Source organism: Daktulosphaira vitifoliae, unplaced genomic scaffold (genome assembly GCF_025091365.1).
Source record: "Daktulosphaira vitifoliae isolate Bord-2020 unplaced genomic scaffold, ASM2509136v1 Scaffold_2, whole genome shotgun sequence".
In the NCBI taxonomy this organism is placed as follows: Eukaryota; Metazoa; Arthropoda; class Insecta; order Hemiptera; family Phylloxeridae; genus Daktulosphaira; species Daktulosphaira vitifoliae.
This window is the reverse complement of record NW_026099573.1, coordinates 36,925,526-36,945,652: the sequence shown is the minus strand read 5'-3', so window position 1 is coordinate 36,945,652 and position 20,127 is coordinate 36,925,526. Positions and strand designations below refer to the sequence as shown.

Below are 20,127 nucleotides of genomic sequence, written 5' to 3'. Positions count from 1 at the left end.
AATAATCGGATAAACAATTCCATAGTTGAAAAATATTAATTCGAGAGTATTACCGTACATGTATACTTAACTTGATTTCATTAATAAAAATTATTGGACGCAAAAACTTCATATATTATATTGAAGCTAGGTGTATATTGACCACTTTTTTAAATAATACCCCTAGAATCACTATTAAATAAAGTACCTGTAAGATTGTAGTCATATGCAAAAATAAAATTGGTATCCTACCAAATCTAGTTACTATAAATTCAATTTTATTTGTATGTTCTGTATTTACTGATTTTGACATTAGTTTTTGAAATAATTTTTGGAATAAAATTTTGATATTTTATAAAGATTCTCTCCGTTGTCTCTTCGATGGGAAGGTTCCGATCTTAACTCTTTTATTTGGTTTCTTTGAAAAAATTGTCAAATCAGAAGTTATCCAAACATGTTTAAAGTTAAGCTAAGATAGAAACTTAGCATTAGATTTTAATACTGTAAGGACGTTTCCAAAATTATTAAATGTTAAACAAAAAATACATTTAGAAGCCCTCACACTAAGTGATCTAGAACTAATAACTTGTAAATAGGGTCTTAATGATAGTAATGATTCATTAGATAAGTAGTCAGTATCATTATGATTAAAATTTCCAGTCTCAGGAACATTGTGAAACGAGACATTATTCACCTTAAAAAGACAATTTTACGTTTCTCTATCTATGTCTATTGAGTTTGAAATAGATATTGAACTTTCTATTTCCTCAATTTTATGGCGTACAGTATTTACCTCAGACCGTAACGATTCATTTTCACTACACACATCATTTAAAGAAGAAATCAGTTGTTCAATAGAATTATTCAGCATAGTAATATTTGTATCGTACGTATCCATTTTAATTGATATGAAATTGATCTTAGAGTCCGTAGATGAAGATGACTGTTTTTATAATTTATAAATATCCGATATACTTATTGATTCATTACAATTTTCAGATCGAATCGATAAATTGCTCTTAGGGCCCTTTTTATAAGTGTTACAATTTTAACCATTATAATGATATTAAACAACACGTAGAGAAAGCAACAAAAATAAACCACATGAAACACTTCCAGTATTTATTAAGTAACATCAACCGTAGCCGATAACAGTCAATAATGTACTGTTCAATGGAATTAACTAGCTTAGCCAAGACTAAGCTAACACATTGTAATAACTATAATTTTTCTGTAATCCATTTTGAAAAACTCTGTTGTACTTTATTTTTTATTTTAAATATTTTGAGTATTAAGCCACCAACACAGATTAAGCTTCTTTGATGCATTGGTATATGTTTTATATAATATGTTATATATAGGTGTAATAATTATTATTATATAATATAAATTTTAAAATGTGAAAAATTTTCAATGGTTATTTATAAACCTAAAAAATTGGTAACTAAAGGTAGAAAATAAGTCTTAAAAAATGCATATTTAGAGAAAATTACAGAAAATTATAAGTTTTAAACTATTTTTAAGCTCAATAGAAATCCAATATTAACAAATTTTTTGTTTCCTAAATTTCCATATATATTAGATATACGGTAAAATTACTCTGCAAAATGTAAAATATTATTTTTGAATGTAGCTCCTATTTGAGCTTCTTGGTCATCATCAATATCTTCATCACAATTTTCAAAGGAATATTGTTCTTCATTGAATGACTCCAAGTCAAATCTGTTAAAAATAGTTTATTTAAATTCATTTAAAAAAACACAATAAATTACAAATTTCTGTATCATAGTGGCAATAACTGTTAAATGACATCATTCTTGGGATTAATCATGATTATAGTTAAAATTGTATAGAGTGAAAAGATAATATTTATAGTAGAGTGTCTAGTACATATTAGTTACCATAAATTTACTAGTATAGTTAAACATTACATTAGGTTGCCAATGGCACTGATGTCAAATTTGATGGTTATTTTATCAAAAAAAAAAAAAAAATTCAATAAGACACCATCAACTCCAAATTTGTTTTAACTCATTCCTTATTATTAAAGTATATTTCCCGTGAAATTACGGACATTTATTATAAGAAGCATGTCTCCTAATATACCAGCCACCAAATATATGTATTATAGGATCGACATCACTGTGAGGTGCTACTTATGCAAGTGTCAATTATGAAACAATTAGTTACAAATTTTCCAATTTGTCTCAATGACATCATTTTTTTTATCCTTACTAGTACAGAATAGCACAATTTTTGATGATGAGCATCAAAGTTTGAATTTTACATTTTTTTTTGAAAATCACTTATTATTGTCAATAACTTTTTAAATATTGAAAGTTTAAGGTTTTCTTTGGTTTTCTACTCAAGCTAATAGTTTAACAAAGCAGAAAAAATAACCTAAGAAAATACCAAAAAAATCTGAAAACTCACTGTCGTTCAATTAAGACAAAAATATTTATACTATTTTAAGTAACTCAATTAGCAGCAATCATATGCATTTATGTTTATTACCAAACATTTATATTGTAAATAGATACCTATTAAACTAATTTCAAATAATTTTTAACAATTTTAAAATTATTTCATGAATTTTATAGTCACCAAAGTTTGTTTAAACTTTTGAATAAAAATTTGTTTAAATTCGATATACAAGGTCTTTCTTTTATCACGAAGCACTTAATTAATTAGAAAAATAGAAATAAAATTGATATATATTTTTTAGTTTCTTATAGGTACATGTTTTTTTTTATTTATCAGTTGTGAAGTATTTAATGTTCATCCAATATACCTTTTAAGGGTGTAAAATTTATTTTTTCAAATAATAATTTGAGCTAATAAGCTAATAATTAATTAGCTTATTTATTATACAATCATCTACTTAAGAAAATAATTGGTTGGTAATAATGTTGTTTGAATCAATATTTCAGTAGTTATTAATTTTTATACATGAGTAAGAATAGGGTAGTTGAAAAATGTTAAATAATAACACCAGCTGCAATCATTACATCAAATTGTTAATAACTTCTGAAATATTGATCCAAAAGTTTTTATTGACCAGAAATTTTTTATAATTATATCATTATCTAATAACTAAATAAGTTAATTATGTATATTGACATTTGGAGTATAAAGCTAACTTATATTTCTCATAAGGTATAAGAGATAAACTTTAAAAATACTTCATAATTAATAAATTAAGATAAACGTATATCTAAAAAAAAACAAAAAAGATTATCGATTTTATTTTTAATTTTCAATTAATTAATTGCTTCATAATAATAAAACGACCTTACATAATGTATAAAATGTGTGAAGATGTTATTCTTACTCGAATTGTTAATGATACTCAATAATTCCTTATACAAAAATTTATAATGTTCAATAATTTCTAAGAAAATGGGTGTCTTATCTGTAATAAATCACCCGTATACAAATTTTTCATTATAGTATTGGAATATATTAGACACAAAGAATACTGATAAGTTACTATTACAGATTTTATTTTGGACATTTATTTGAATGAAAATTTTATTTATTATTAAAAAAAAAAAAGAAAAAACTTCTTTTTAATTTTTATTTAACATTCTTCCAAGAAATTAGTTTGATTATATTAAAATTAAAAATCTGAGTATGCATGTTTATTATAAGATAGTTGTTAATTTTCAGGGTATTATAATGAGCAATAATAATTAATGGAGATTTACTATACATAAACAATAATTAATTTTTATTAAATCACAAAAAAGTATTAAATTTTTAGGTAAAATTAATATTTTTAATGAATAAAAAAAAACTTACTGATCATCTAAGTATCTACTATCAGGACTACTTTGAATTTTAGTTGACATAATTTCAATGTCATCCTCTTTATCAAACATAAAATCTGAAATAAATTTTAATTTCTTAATAAGTTAGTATGATATTATAATTATGATGATTACCATCTTCAGGCATTAAAACTGCTTGATGATCAAAACTATAAACATTAATTTCATTGTTGTTATATTTTAATTTTGTAGTTGGCATGTCACATTCACCTTTCATCATATTAAGCCAATAAGCATTAAACCAACAAAATTTTGCAGCTCTTATTTTTTTTGTCCAAGTTTCATCAAATTCCTATCAACAAAGTTATATTTTAATAAATACATTTTTTTTAACACAATTGATGTACAAAGCTGAAAGAACAGTTATAGAAATAAACGTTGAAGATGTAGAGGATTAAATCGAAAAAAAAAGAGAAGAACTGATATAAAATTATAGTATTACCTTAATAATATCAAGACAATAGTTACTCATTTTACGAACCCTCACATTAGGATCATGCATTAAGTCAATTATATAGATAGGGCAATCTAAAAATAAAATGTTAAAGTATAGTTAATTTTCTTATGCTTAAAGTTGTTTTATCAAACACATAATTTAAAAATAAATTGAGTTTGTAGATTACTAATTAGTTAGTTTCTATAACATACATACAGCATAATCTGTTTATCATAATCCATTCAATTACTTATAAAATAAAAATACATTATATTTCTTAATTTATCAGCTATTAATTACTTTTTAACATATTCTTTTATAACTTATAGCAGTGTCAATTTGTTCTAAATAACAACATATATACTTCACTAGCCTATAAAATAAATGATGACTGGCAAATAACAACTTTACAACAGTACTTCTGAAATTATTGATATTTTTTTTACTATAGTTGGAGAAATATAACTATTCATTTTCATTAAAACTTTTGAAATACTAGTCCAAAAGTTGTTAACAACAGTCATTTTCTATTTTATAGGTTAATCAAATATGTATGTTGCCATTAAAAAAAAATAAAGTTGACATTCTAACAAGGTAAAGAGGATGAACCAAAAAAATACTTAATCATTAATAAGTCAAAAAATATAAAAATAACTAAAAAAGTCAAAAAAATATTCGCGATATATTTATTTTGTAAATAATTAAGTAGGTTATGATAAACAGTTTATTAGAGTGGTCCTATTTTTCAAACTTAATTTCTCTATGACAGTATTCTCTAGATTAAATCAGTCTTATAAGAAAGTAATGTAGGCAATCTCTCTCTATATAATAATAATAAGTTCTATAATTAAGGTTCTATATATTTTAATGTTAAGTGTAATATTTGTCGAGTTAAACTCAAAAAAGAAAAAAAACTACCCTCAATTGTTATATTTAAACCCCAATGTGATATCAGAAGGGGTTGAGTAAAACCTTCCAAATTTTGTCTACATTATTTTTTTATACGACTGAACTAATCTAATAGTACTGTATAAAACAAATTTAAAAAAAATGTCTACCTATATCCTAAATAAGGATCACCCTACAGTTTATCCCACATAAAAGGCATTTTCTAACTATCACAGAAACATCATCAGTTACTTAAAATATCCAATAAGAAAATAACTTATTGTATTCACCTGTTTTTTGTATGATATAATCTCCAGTAATTGGATGACACATTAACTCATACAGAAAATACATAATTTGGATAGCTAACTCACTATCACCTTTTTGATCTTAAATAAACAAATAATAATAATTAAAATTTTAACCAAGATATAGATATAGTATTATAAAAATATTGTAATATATAATATTACTTTTTAATAAGTTTATAGCTTGAAGTATAGTTCCCTGTTCATAAAGTAATTCTCCACAATTTTCATCTTTAGATACAGTACCTAGTAGCTTTATAACTTCAATTAAAAGTCTTGTATCATCAAGAGTATTATTTGATTGACAAGCTGAAATATTATTTAAATAAACAATTAATTTTTTTCATTTATTGACATTAGAAAAAGAGGGATAATGATTAAGAAAAATAATAATATTTAGCTTAATTACTATTTTTGTACTATAAATATATGCATATCGAGTGTAGACATTTATAGCATGTTGTTGTTGTTAACCACAAAAATTAGATTCATGTAGCATGTTACTGACTATTAAAATATACATATTTTTTTCTTATTACACAGTACATTTGGGGACATGGTAAGAGCCTGTACGTGGCGCCCCCTGCATTGCAATATTTAGTCTACACCAGGATATATATTGCCCACTAATATTAACAACACCGGTGCTAGAATGCCTAGGCGTTCAAACTCAAAACGGCCCTTTTCAGGGCCTCCCTCACCAGCATTTAAAGTGATGACACATATGGAAAACGATAAATAGGTTAAGAGCCGGAGTATCTAAGATAAGAGTCAACATGGTGATACCAAGAAAGACCTGACACTTGTGAATGCGGCGAGAGGCAATCCGATGAACACCTAATAAAATGTACCCTTGCTCCGCCAGGATGCACAACTGACGACTTGGCGCTTTCCAATGAAAACGCTATATCAATAGCCACCCACTAGCTGAAGCAAAATATTTAACACTTTTATATTTTTAAAAATGCAATTAGTATCTATTAAGTCCAGTACCGGACACGATAAGAAGAAGACTCAGTACATTAAGTAGAAAACCATAAATTTTGATATTGGTTAAGGGGAAGATGTGGCAAATAATACCGGTAAATAAAATATAATATTACAAATCGATACCATTATTTACATATTGTACCATCCATGAAATTAAATTATTCATTTCCAAAAGTTCTTTAAAATCAACTCCAGGAACATTAACATTTGCTATAATACCAACACATTCAATGATACATTCAATATCTTGCAGAGTTGTGATTAAATGGGAAAAATTACCAATAAGTTCCTTAAAAAAAACAAATTATTAAGTAGTTATTAGTATATGTACATTTTACATTAGTACTCATTGAGTTACAGGCATATAAATACATAGAGTGGATATGGAACGAGGGCGGAGATACATATACCAATATGAGCTGTATCCACCCCCATTATATACCCTCTACGGATTAAAATGCTAGTAACTAAAAATTATTTTAACTTAAAAATGTACTTACTTGTTAATGTAATTAACAAAGTTAAATGTAATTAACTTTTAAATTAAAAAAAAATGAAGAATTTTCTTTAAAAGTAGTCTTAAAAATGAATGTGTTGAAACTTTCATGGATTGTCATATTATTTGAAAAAAGCTTGAGGATTTATCCATGTTTGCAGTTGATTGCTGACGTTTAGGACTCATTGCAGAGTCCATCTTCGGAGCGATGGTTACTGCTCGGTGGCTGAAACTATACTGGCGGCTTATTTTGTTATCAGTCTGTTTTTATACGTTGGTTGCTTATCTTATCACTTGTTTACCGTATCGGTTGTTTATCATATCTGTTTATGACTCATATTGTTTACGGTATCTTGTTTTTGTTGACGACTTTATTTTTGATTATTGTTGTTGTTTTTGACATTCTTGGCAGTTTTCCATTAAGTTGATAGTAACTTTTTCTTGTATTGAACTGTTTTCAGTGTTGTTAGTTGATTTTCTTTTTGCCTGGTGTATGATGGGTAACCAAGTTCGAAAAATGTCCAGAGAATTTCAACAAAGAAGACGGATGGAAAATAACAAAACTTGGTCAATACAAGAAAAAGTTACTATCAACTTAATGGAAAACTGCCAAGAATGTCAAAAACAACAACAATAATCAAAAATAAAGTCGTCAACAAAAACAAGATACCGTAAACAATATGAGTCATAAACAGATATGATAAACAACCGATACGGTAAACAAGTGATATGATAAGCAACCAACGTATAAAAACAGACTGATAACAAAATAAGCCGCCAGTATAGTTTCAGCCACCGAGCAGTAACTATCACTCTGAAGATGGACTCTGCAATGAGTCCTAAACGTTAGCAATCAACTGCAAACATGGATAAATCCTCAAGCTTTTCAAATAATAGTCTTATAAAGTTATAATTATTAAAATAAAACATTTTCAACAAAATGATAATTGAATCAAGTTATAAGCATTGTCAAATAGGTCTGAGACACTCTGTATATTTATAAATAATTTAACTATAAGACAAACTAACTTAAAAAAAGTTAAATACAGTTTATACGAGTTAGATTTAATTTAAAGTAAGATTAATAAATGTTCGTTTTTTGTGACATAATTATAAACTGAAAAAAAAAATTGATATGATGATTATATTCCATCTCAATATTTTCATTAATGTTTGCATTTTCAAAAAAATATGTCGGACAGGGCAAAGTCTGAAGTATTATCAATAAAAATTTTACAATAAATTTGTCTAATTTTTATAATGTTACTTCAATGTAAATTGAAAAATAAAAATATCAAGAATAACTGTTTTAAACTGTAGTTATTTGTAATATTTCTCTTTATAGTGAAGATTAAGGAGAATTTTTCAAAATTATTGCACTAATTAAAATTAAAGTTTAGCTATAATTATATTTAAGCTTTAATTAGATACATTTTATGATCTTTTGACATATAGTTGAGCAAAATTGGTTTAGTAAAACCGGGGTAATTGTATCCAATAAAAAAAAAAAGAACACGTCAGAATAAAACCCCTAACACTTAAAAAAGTTAAGGGCCATTTTTTAATATTTAAAAAAGAACCCTACCTAAAAAAAAAAATGTACTTAATGTAATGATTATTTTTATTGATAAATACTTACAACAAATTGAGACTTTAAGCTTTCATGACTAGACATGTTATGAAGGATTTTAAGGTACATTAAATCTTTTTTATCAATAGCCATTTGCACAAAAGGTTTCAATCCGCGATTTGCAATTAAAAGTTGTGAATTACGCTCATTTAATGTCAAATTAATGCATAATGCAGACAATATTAGATTAAATTGCCTCACTGTCAAGAGTAAATCTGCAATCTATAAATAAAAGTAGAATAAATGAAAACTTATAATCAATAAAAAATTAAATGTCATGATTGTAAATGTAAGAAAAATAACTCTAAAAATACTTGAAATTGCTGTTTTTTATTTGATTATTATAAGTAAGAAAAGCTCAGATTAACCTTAGATAAACAGTTCGTATGAGAAAATAATGCTCGTGATCTGTCATCCATACTGCAATGATAACACAACCTGCATATAATTTCACTATTTTCTTCTACAGCTAAAATAAATATGAATATTAATTTACTATGATTAAGTTTTTTATACTTAATATGATAAAAACACATAAATAATTGTTTTTACAAAAATTGTTAGATATAAGGGCCGAAAATTCAAAATTTCAATTAAACATTTGAACATTTTAAATCTTGTTTAAATAGTTATATTTTTAAATATAAATTCTTATTTTGTTTTTATTTTTCATATTTTAATATTGCAGGCAATCTTGAAGGCATATTCTAGTTTTTGCATTGTAAGTTACAAGAATATGTAAATTTTATCCAAATTAAAGATATTTTAACAATACATTCTAAATACTTAATAAATATATATGTTAATATATTGTAAAACAAAGATTTCTATTTAAAATTTGTTAAAAAGCATTGAATCGTTCAATTATTTGATTTTAATGAGCAAGTTCATATTATTGAGAAATAATGCAATTTTTAACACAATGTGTAAAAATACATTACATGACATATTTTCTACATTTGTTGTTATATTTATATATAATGAAAATAAAACCTTTATACTACATACTTATTAAATCTGTTATCTTTGGTAGTAAACCCACTTTTAAAATACAATCACAAAGTGTCATATCAAAAGATAAATTGTACAATAACTTAATAGTATGATTTTCCAATATATGATTTTTCATCATAAATAATTTTGGTAACTTTTCTATGATTGAATATTTTTTCTGAAACAAAATATACAAATAAAAATAACAATAATAGAAAAAAAAATTACATAACTATAATATGGTGTTAAATTGACGACTAACTTAAGACCTTTTAATGAAATAATAATTTTAAAAATGAAACTTCAAGCACTAACATGACTAAAATAGGCTTTTAGCTCAACTTAGTAATATCATATATTTTTTATTAGAAATTATTTACTAAAGTTATAAAGAATTATTATTTTTTAATTTGAAGTAAATTGGTTGAACATTTTTTAGAAGTAAATTTTGATACTTTAATGGTACTTTAAATATTTTTATATCTTATTAAAACCCTAAAATAGATTAAATAAAAAATGTAGTGTCGATAACTAAATTTGAATAATGATTTTTAAAGTTTTGGCGTTAAAATATAAAATATAAGACATTATGTTTAATTCTTTTAATATAAGCTACTCAAAATTTCTTAAAATAATAATAACTATGCATTATAAGGGCATCAACTTTATTTTTTTAAATGCAACATACTTATTTAAGTAGCTTATAAAACGAAAAATGACCTTATTAAAAAAATGACTAGTCAATAAAAACTTTTGATCCATTATTTTGGATGTTATTAACATTTTGATATATAGAATTGAGCAAAAGTTTTGCAGAGTAATATGTAATGATAAAAATAACATAACTCACATCTACTCTAAATATTAAAATAGCTATAACTTCTGAAATAATGGGTCAAAATTTGTTATCGACCGGTCATCATTTTCTGAATTAGATCATTTTTTATTTTAAAAGCTAGTGAAATATGTATATTGCCATTTAAAAATTTAATATTAACATTTATAAGATATTTATTATATATAATAAATTGAAAAATATATGAAACTAAAAAGTACTAAAAAATTTTTCTTAATATAACTTTTATTTTTAGAGAAATGTGGCTAATTAAAAGTATCATCCTGTAAACATTTTATGTAATTAATTAATGATAAATTTTAAAAAATGTATCCTTAAGTTGTCTGGATAAACACAAAAAATAAACTTATATTTCAATATAAATTTTAAAGTAAACGAAAGTTTAATCATTTTAACATGAAAAACATATAACATTATTCGGAGTTATTTGTGATTATTTTCCAGATGAATCTAAATAAATGATTCAAAATTAATTTACATAAATTGAAAATAAACTATTACCATTTTATCAATATGTTCTTTGTAAACTGACAATTTTATTAAAAGCTTAATGCTAACTAGCAATAAATCAGTACTAGTTCTTTCTAAAACCTGACACAGTAATTTAATAATTCCTTTACGAACAATCTTTTCTTCCATTGATTTGTCAACAGATAAATTATAAATTAACTCTACAGCACCTATAATAAACAAAATACTTTATATAAATTATAATTTACTTTTAAAGATGTTAGAACATGGTGCGACACTCTGTATATCATGTTTGTAGTAAAAAATATTCTTTAAGGATAGTTTTTGTGAATAAAATTAGAAAGTTAAGTAGGAATCTATAATTATTTTATAGTACAGATGGAGAATGAATTAATTAAAATTTTGACTAGTTGATTAACAGTTTAATAATATTACTTTTGAGTTACTATTATTTTTAGGAATAGATTCTTAATAAATCACACTGTATAATAATTTGAAACATAAGTAGATTTATAGCTTTTAAAATCATATACCTTTTAATGCTTGATCTTGGTTTTTACCCAATTTAAATAAATTTCTCCTCAATTGGTGGATAACTAATTCATCTGGACTTCTTGTAACTGTATTTGGTTTAATACAACTAGTATCTGAATATTTAGTTTTATTTTCTAAAATTATTATAATATAACATTTTTATTAAAAATATATATACTATGTTAAAACATATGTATTACTCAATTTTTTTTTTTTACAAAATTAATTTATAAAAATATAATATGTACAATAAATTTGCTTTCTATATTATACTGGGAAGCTTATATATCTTGAAAAGGAAGCCACCCATTGATAACACTTTTATGGTAAGTAAAGTAATTTATTTGATGAAAGTAGGTCTCTATTACAATAGTATTTTAGTCTGCATGAAGGGTCAACAGGGATACTAGACATGTTCATGTGTTTTATTATAAGGTATAAATTTATATTAAGTTTTAATAGGAATCTAAAATAATGTTATTTGGTAAATTCGTTAACAAGTCTATTTGTTGGTCTTTATATAGATTATTTTTAAATATGTACCAAAGGACATTTGTGATAATTCGTAGTATGATATTTGGAACACTTGTATTGGCCTTATTGTTGAAAGTTTAGCTGGTCTCAGCTTAAATTTAGAAATTAATATTTGGATTTATAAGCCCCCATATTGATTGAATTATTGACTTATATTAAGTAATTTTATCTTGAGCAACAGATTAGATTTTAGCAGCAGGCAGAAAAGATTCAATCTAATATTTGTTTTTTTATTTTTTATTTGAAGTGAGGTCCCTAGGTTAGATTTCTATCTAGAATTAAACCAAGAAACTGTTTTATTTTGAGTAGTGGATTGGTATATTGTTAAGTGTTATAATGGGACATAATTCTATATGGAGAGCAAAAGTAATATAACTGGATTTATTTTTATTTTACAATTAAACTATGTCTTACGGGTGTTAATATGTGATTGTAGTATTGTAGTATTATAATATATGTTAATAGTGAGCCTCATCATTTACATTTTTGTGTTAACTTAATATAGCTGTATCGTCGGCAAAAGTAGCTAGTAGTGTGTTTCTAGTACTTGGCGGTATGTTTGCAGTGACTATTATGTAGATTGGGAGAACCCAACCTTATGTTGAGAACTACCTTATGGAACCCCAGCTTCAATTGTGTAGCAAGGTGAATCAGAACAATCTTGTCTGACCATAAATGTCCTGTTTTCCAAGTATGATTTTATAATGAGGTATAAAGGACTGGAAATATTTTTTTTCAATTTATACAGTAAACCATTGTGTGTCAAACTATATCAAGCACTTGTGTGATATCAAGAAATAAGCTAGAACAATATTGCTTGTTTTCAAATGCTGAAGTGATCGTATCTGTCAACCTATAGATTTAATGTATTCAAATCCAAATTGGATATTATGAATTGTACCGTATTCAAGGAAGTTTGTTCAATGTAGGCATTTGACAAATAGGTCTGTATAACATAACTAAGTTCTTTGTTTTGCCGGGTTTAGGTATGACAACAACTTTGGATATTTTCCAAATGCAAAATTAATCTAAACAATTTCTGTAAAGGAGGGTGCTTTTCATCCCATACCTAGCCTATGCATACAGAGTGACTTTTTACCAATACTCGTATATTATACATGTATAGTATCTCAAAAATTTGAAACTTTAAAATTTTATATCTAATAAAAGAATAAAGAAAGTTATATTAAAAATTCAAATGCTATTTACTACTATTAAATTAAAAATTCAAACATTTTATTAAAATCAAAATACGTGTTCCCATTTAAAAAAACAAAGTTAACACCCTTAAAAGGCATGAGGGATGAACTTAAAAAGAATTACATAGCTAATAATAAAAACATGTTTAAATTATTTTTATTCTGTAAATAATTGATGGGGTTATCATAAAAAAATCATCCCGTATACTGGCAAAATATTCTTTCAAACTCAATAGCACTTATTTTTTATTTGACTAATTGGTACTGAATTATACAAGATTTAAATTTTATCTTAATATTACAGATATAAAATTAAGATTTATTTTACTTAAAATATGGTGAAAATGTCACTTCTTTTCTTTGTATAGTAACACATTCTCTAATTACATTAAAATAAAAAGGACTAAAACAAACAAGACAAATTAACCTTTTAAATTTTGTTTAGTATTATCATATGATGCAGAATGTCTTCGATTGTCATTACTATTAGAAGCACTAATAGGTATCTGGCTTCGCGCTATTTTCGATACACCTGGAGCACTTTTAGGTACAGGTAATTTTGACATAGTGGGTAATTTAGAAGTTTTAATATCTTTTGGAGTATTAACAATTTGACTTTTAATTTTATCATACCGATTTAATTCATAATCCAACACATCAATACATAAAAAGCATACCTGAAAAAAAAACTAACGTAATTAAAATTTCTCTTCTATAAGATACAAAAGTATCAAATACTAAAAAAATTTACAAAAATATTAAAGTTATTAATATCTCACTTTATGATCTATAAGAATCTTATGAAATACTTGGTATGCAGAAAAGCATAGAAATATATTTATTATATTTGAACTAAGATCTAAGCTTTTGCGATATTCTTCACGTAAAACTCTCGACAAAGCACTCATTGCAGGTTCTACAAAAATACAAAAAAAAATTATTTAATATTATTAATGTTGATAATTTAGGCTATTTATTTCATTTTTCGTTTTGATTAAATTTATTTTAAAATTATAACAAGCAAATGAATAGTTAAAATTATTTTTAAACTAAAAGGTGATTCATCTACCATGAATCAACTAATTACTTATAATATAAAAATAATATTGAGAATTTTTTTAGGTGAATTCTTATACTTTGTAAGGGTATTCATTTTGTTTTATACGTAATAGGTTTATCTAATTAAGAGAGAATGAGAAATATGAAATAAAAAATTATTTTTTATAAAAATAAAGTAGAAAATAAATTAATTTTGATTAAATTATGAATTTAACATTAACATGTACCTGATAATGATAATTCTTCAAGATTATCTTTGTCACTAGTAACTTTCAAAATAAATCCTGAACCTCGAATTTTTTGGGGTATATCATCATATAACATTTCTATGTATTCATCAATTTTTGCTAAACTAGCTTTATCGTCAGGCATTAAACCACAAATCTTTAAAGTAATAGATACATTATTTTCTAATCCCAACTGACTTTTATCTTCTTTTAATTTATTACCTATTTTAAAATTGTAATAATTATTTTGATAACATATTTATATGAATGTGTTAAAGTTTTCATGGATTGTCTTGTTGCTTGAAGTGCTTGAGGATATATCCATGTTTGCAGTTGAGCTCTAACGTTTCGGACTCAACTGCAAACATGGATATATCCTCAAGCACTTTAAGCAACATATTTATAATAAATAGAAGAGCCATTAAGTGCATTTTTTTCTCCGGAAAGTATATTCTTACAGCCATCAAGTTCGCTACCTTACTAGTCAATTTAATTTCATTTTTATCTATCCTTCTTTTTAAGCACCAATTATAATTGACAATAAATAACTTTTTTTTACACATACTTTTTTATAGCTAAGATAATACTTTCATTATGTTTAGCTATCATTTCAATAGCCACAAACCTCATAGATTATGACTAGTAACAAAGTATGTCAAGAAATATTTTTTTTATATAAATATGTTACATTATATCCATAATATGTAGATTATTTTGTTCAATCTGATGTTAAAAAAAAAACTAAAATTTATTACATAATTATTATTACTAGTAATTGCTGCAGTTTTACGAGTTTGTAAATAGTAAATCAAGTGTTCCACATCATAGAGTTTTGATTCATGTATAAGATTGCATTTATGTATAATTTCTTTTGCTAAAGCTCTACAATCTGTATTGTTATTTAAACTTTTTAAATGTATAACTTTTTGGCATTCCTAAAATTGTATAAAAATATTTTCATAATGATAAATGTAAAAAAATATTTACAAAATATATTTATTAAAAGTAATTAGAATAATACACTTTATTATAACAATTATAAAAGTTATAAAAACTAAGATTTTCTTTAATAGATTTTTCTGTTTATTAAAAAATATGAGTGGTATCCATAAAATAGTCTCTAACGTTTCCATTTACGTATGCGTAGGCTAGGCGAAATCTAACAAACAGTATCATATTTTTCACTTCCCTCGCTATAATGCTTAATCTTGGCACAGCAGCCATTCACAATGGAAGGAATGATCATTATTACCGTGCAAGATATGTTCTATAATCTGATTATTTCACTTTAAAGGGACTTCACCCATTGAAATTTATTGACAACTGACTTCAACATACAGCCTGAATGTTATCAAAAAAGTCAGGAAGTGGTGCAGAGAATTTTCGGCGTGTTCAACAAATTTCCACGATGAGCCGAGCACAGGGTGTCTATCCATCACCAACGAGACCGTTGCATCTGTGGATATGCTTGTGTGCAAAGATCGGTGTATGATGGTTAGAGTAGTTTATGAAATAGTTCCAGATGTTACTAAAGCCACTATTGACAAGATTTTAACAAAAAATTAGGGATTCCACAAGGTCTGATCCCGATGGGTACCCAGTATGCTTTTATGTTGCAAAGACAATCCTAAAACTCATTGCCATATTCTGATGGGATATCTAGGATCATCTTCGGTATATGTATTGTTGCACCAAGCGACTATCATCTTTACAAGACCCTTAAAAAACACCTAAAAGGTATGTACTTTACAACTGACGAAGAAGTCACAGAAGTGGAAAACAAGTTTCTACGGTATGCAATTAATTTGTGACAAGACTCCAAAAATACATTGAATGAAATGGCGATTATGTCAAAAAATAAAGGTAGGATCGGACTTTCTGACATTGTAATTTGTTTTAAAAATAAATGTTATTTACTATGGAAAAAAAAATTGGAGATCTTATTTTACGGACACCATTCGTATTTCAATAATTTCTAATAACAAGAATTTTGAGATTCATTTATCAGATTAGATAACAAAAATTATTTTAACAAGTTGAATATCTATAGACTGTAGTCAAAATAGCCTGAAAATCAAATCATTTGTCGACTATTTAATAACCTTATGATCTCCTATGACAGGTTCACCATTTTCACCAAGTACAAAAGCATCTAGTTCATAATTGACAACAATAGCAGTTTCTGTTGGATGAGCATCTATGGCACCAGATCTTACTCTTCTATTGAAACAATTTAAAATATATTACTTAATAAATGTACAACAAAAATATTTAATACTAATATTTTCCTTATAAAAATGAAAGAAAAAAGAGTTGTTTTAATAGATCTGTATTAACTCTAATATTTTAATTTTTACACAGTAATACGCTAGTTTGATTATTTTTTTTTAAACAAAAAAAAAAAATCTAAACATTAATTTTATATTTTATTTTAGAAAAACAACAAAATTATTTAGATAAAAATCTTATTTTTTTTTTTATTAACAGGGCTTAAAAATATGAGTACATAAATATGCTCACTTCATTTACTTATCACAGAATTTGAAAAGAGTACTATTTTTTTGAAAGGATAGTTATAGTATTGCTCAAAAATAAAGATATTAGAGTATTTTTTGCAACTTAAAATCCAACTTATTTAAAACCTAGCACAATGAGGTTGCTATGTAGTTAGGAAAAATATAAATGATATCAGACAGGGATTATTATCACTATAACAAAAAAATGATTTGTTACAAATTTGTTAAATTTTATATTAATTTGTATTTTTACAGTTTCTATATTTTAAATTTTCAATCAAATATTAAATACTTATTAAAATATTTGTTAATCACACAATATATATTACAAATTTCTGTAATTGTTTAACCTATTTAACAGATTCGCATCAAAGCATTTTTTAGGATAGTGATTATGATAATTATGAATGATTATCATTTTCAAATATTATCCATACTTAACATCATACATAACTATGACATGTTCCACTGTTCTACCATTTTTTTGTTATATTATATACAAATTAAAAGTATTTAGGATATTTCTAAAAATACTTTTTCTGAATTTGTTTAAAAAAGTACTAAATATTTTAATACATTTAGTCCAATACTTATAGTTTACTGTTCTTGTAAATATACATTTACCCCACTGTGCTAGTTTTTTTTTTATATGTAAATTAGTAAAAACTATAATACACTAATGATAAATAAATTTTTAGACATTTCATAGAAAAAATAATAAATACTACAAACCCTTCCTGTACTTAAATTTTTATTTATTTATTTATTTATTTCATCATTCAAAATGATGATGATGATTATGCCTATTAGGGCAGACAGTACAGAAATAATACAAATCAACACAAATAATAACAAACTATAAAACTTAAAAAACTTCAAAGTTATAAATATTAAACTAAAAAAAATACAAAATTAATGTAAATAAATATAAAGTAAACATTTGAAAGATTACTTAAAATTATACTTTGAAAGTAATATGACATGTTGACAATAATAATGTTGACAAATCATGATTAAAATCAAAATTTTTTAATGAATTACATAAGTTTAGCATGCGATTAACTGGTGAGTTTTTACAATAGTTCTACGTGAGGGTAGGTATATAAAACATGGAATTATTACGAAGAAATACTTGAGGAACATTGAATGGTATCTTTTCTAAAATTTCGGAACAATCGATTTTGTTATTGAGTAAATTATACATCCACTTTACATCTAAATATTGTCTTCTACATAATAGAGAGTCAATTTTCAAATTATTAAAAAAATCTTTTGGTTAATCCTATTGTTATTAAATTTGCCCGATAAAGAGGTTAAGAAACGTTTTTGAATAGATTCAATCTTTTTTATATCGTTGGCTATAAATGGGGACCAAATAATAGAACCGTACTCCAGGCCAGATCTTACAAGAGAAAAGTATTAAGTTTTTAAACAATCAATATCATCAAATTCATTGCAATTACGTCTTATGAATCCTAATGTACGTGACGCTTAATTGTAAATATAGCTAATATGTTTCGAAAAAGATAAATCACAAGACAGAAAAACGCCTAAATCTTTTATGTGATTGTCTATAGAAAGGTTAAAACCATTAATTACATATTGATAATTGTAAAAAGATTTAACTCTACTGAACGTAATTTGTGAGCATTTGTCACTATTTATTTGTAAACCATTTTCAAAACACCATAATATAAATTTATCTAGATCTGATTGTAATTTAAAAAAGTCACTAGGTGAGTTAATTTGTAAGTATAACTTCAAATCATCCGCAAATAATAAACATCTACAGTGATTGAAAACATTACTAAGATCATTTATAAAAATTATAAACAAAAGAGGTGACATATGCCCAATTTGGGGTACACCAGATGTAGCATCATCTACATGATTAATTTTCATTTAATTTTTATAAATACTATGCAAAAAGGTTACTTTATTAAAATTTAAACAGGAGGTGTGCAGCAGAGAATTTTTAATGATAAAAATAGTCATTATTTCATCTCCTTCCTAATCTACATTTTAAAATTATTATAACTTCTAAAATATTTTTCTAAAAGTTGTTATCAACAAGTCATTTTTTATTTTATGTATCAGTTAAATATGAATGTTGCCTTTTAAAATAATAAAATTGACATTGCTATAAGTTATGAAGAATGATATTAAAAAGTAGTTAATAGCTGAAAAATGAAAAAATACATGCAACTAAAAAGAATACCACATTTTTTTCAATTTTGTATTTATTTTGCAAGTAATTGAGTAGTTAATGATAATTACTCTGTATTTCTCTGTATTTATGAGAAAATAATTAACAAGATATTGTTAATTGAACATAGAAAATAGAGAAGTGCAGAACTAATCAAATTTTCAAGAAATTTATTTCAGATTTTAAGAATTAATATTAATTCAACTTTCACAAGTATAAAATGGTAGCATTTTCGAATTATGAGTTCATCATTTATGTGCATGAAAATCTAGATTTCCTATCCGTATCATAATTAAAATCAACAAAAAATATCAGCTATTTTGTGCATGAATTATCAATAAAAAAACACCCAACACATAAATTAAAAGTTATAAAATAATAAAAAAAATACTTAAAATGTTTAATCATTTTTGTTTACCGTTTAATATAATGAGCTCCTTCTGCTAACATTTTGATGAACTATTGATATCACTCATGTAAAACTAATTCAATTTCAAACGAAATCTTCATTCTAGAGTTTTAAATTTTCATAGAAATTAATTTTGAAATTACCTTTAAATAATACAATAGGTATCCAACAACCTGTTTTTTGAAAACATTTAATAAAATTAGGATTTTTATGATAAATGATAGTGAACTTACTATAATAACAATAATTATAGACAAGTCTTTACAACTACAACAACAGAATAATTTGGTTAAAAATATATAAATAAAATTTCTAATCACAAATTAACAATAAATTAGACAGAACATACAATTGACTAGTTTATTGTAGGAGTAGTATGAAATGTATAACTCTATATAAGGATAGAAAAGAATATACCACCACTCAGATCCTGGTCTTTTAAAATTAAAGTTACTTATTTATTAATTTAATGGTTTTAGTGTAGCAGTAAATATATGATTTGATAATAGATAAATTTTATCAATACAAAGAATGGATTATCTTATCTATTTAGTGTTTAATCAAGC

The 20,127-nt window shown here is 24.7% G+C and overlaps 1 protein-coding gene across 5 annotated transcripts; it reads right to left on the bottom strand.

Moving 5' to 3' along the window:
• Positions 1–1,075: 1,075 nt before the first annotated feature.
• Positions 1,076–20,051, bottom strand: LOC126898747 (kinesin-associated protein 3). Of its 5 annotated transcripts, none has more exons than XM_050673053.1 (20): positions 19,911–20,051; positions 19,795–19,828; positions 19,571–19,734; positions 16,533–16,650; positions 15,200–15,365; positions 14,431–14,652; positions 13,924–14,060; positions 13,572–13,821; positions 11,411–11,545; positions 10,908–11,086; positions 9,566–9,728; positions 8,926–9,026; positions 8,567–8,779; positions 6,555–6,720; positions 5,607–5,750; positions 5,424–5,522; positions 4,252–4,337; positions 3,924–4,101; positions 3,781–3,865; positions 1,076–1,701 (listed from the first exon to the last, which is right to left on the bottom strand). In XM_050673053.1, the coding sequence occupies exons 3-20, from the start codon at positions 19,600–19,602 to the stop codon at positions 1,575–1,577; spliced, it is 2,601 nt and encodes an 866-aa protein (XP_050529010.1). In that variant the 5' UTR covers positions 19,603–19,734; positions 19,795–19,828; positions 19,911–20,051; the 3' UTR covers positions 1,076–1,574. The 5 variants fall into 5 exon arrangements, with proteins under 5 accessions (XP_050529010.1, XP_050529011.1, XP_050529006.1 ...); XM_050673054.1 differs by having other exon boundaries at positions 19,571–19,663; XM_050673049.1 differs by having other exon boundaries at positions 19,795–20,051.
• Between the last annotated feature and the right edge of the window lie 76 nt (positions 20,052–20,127).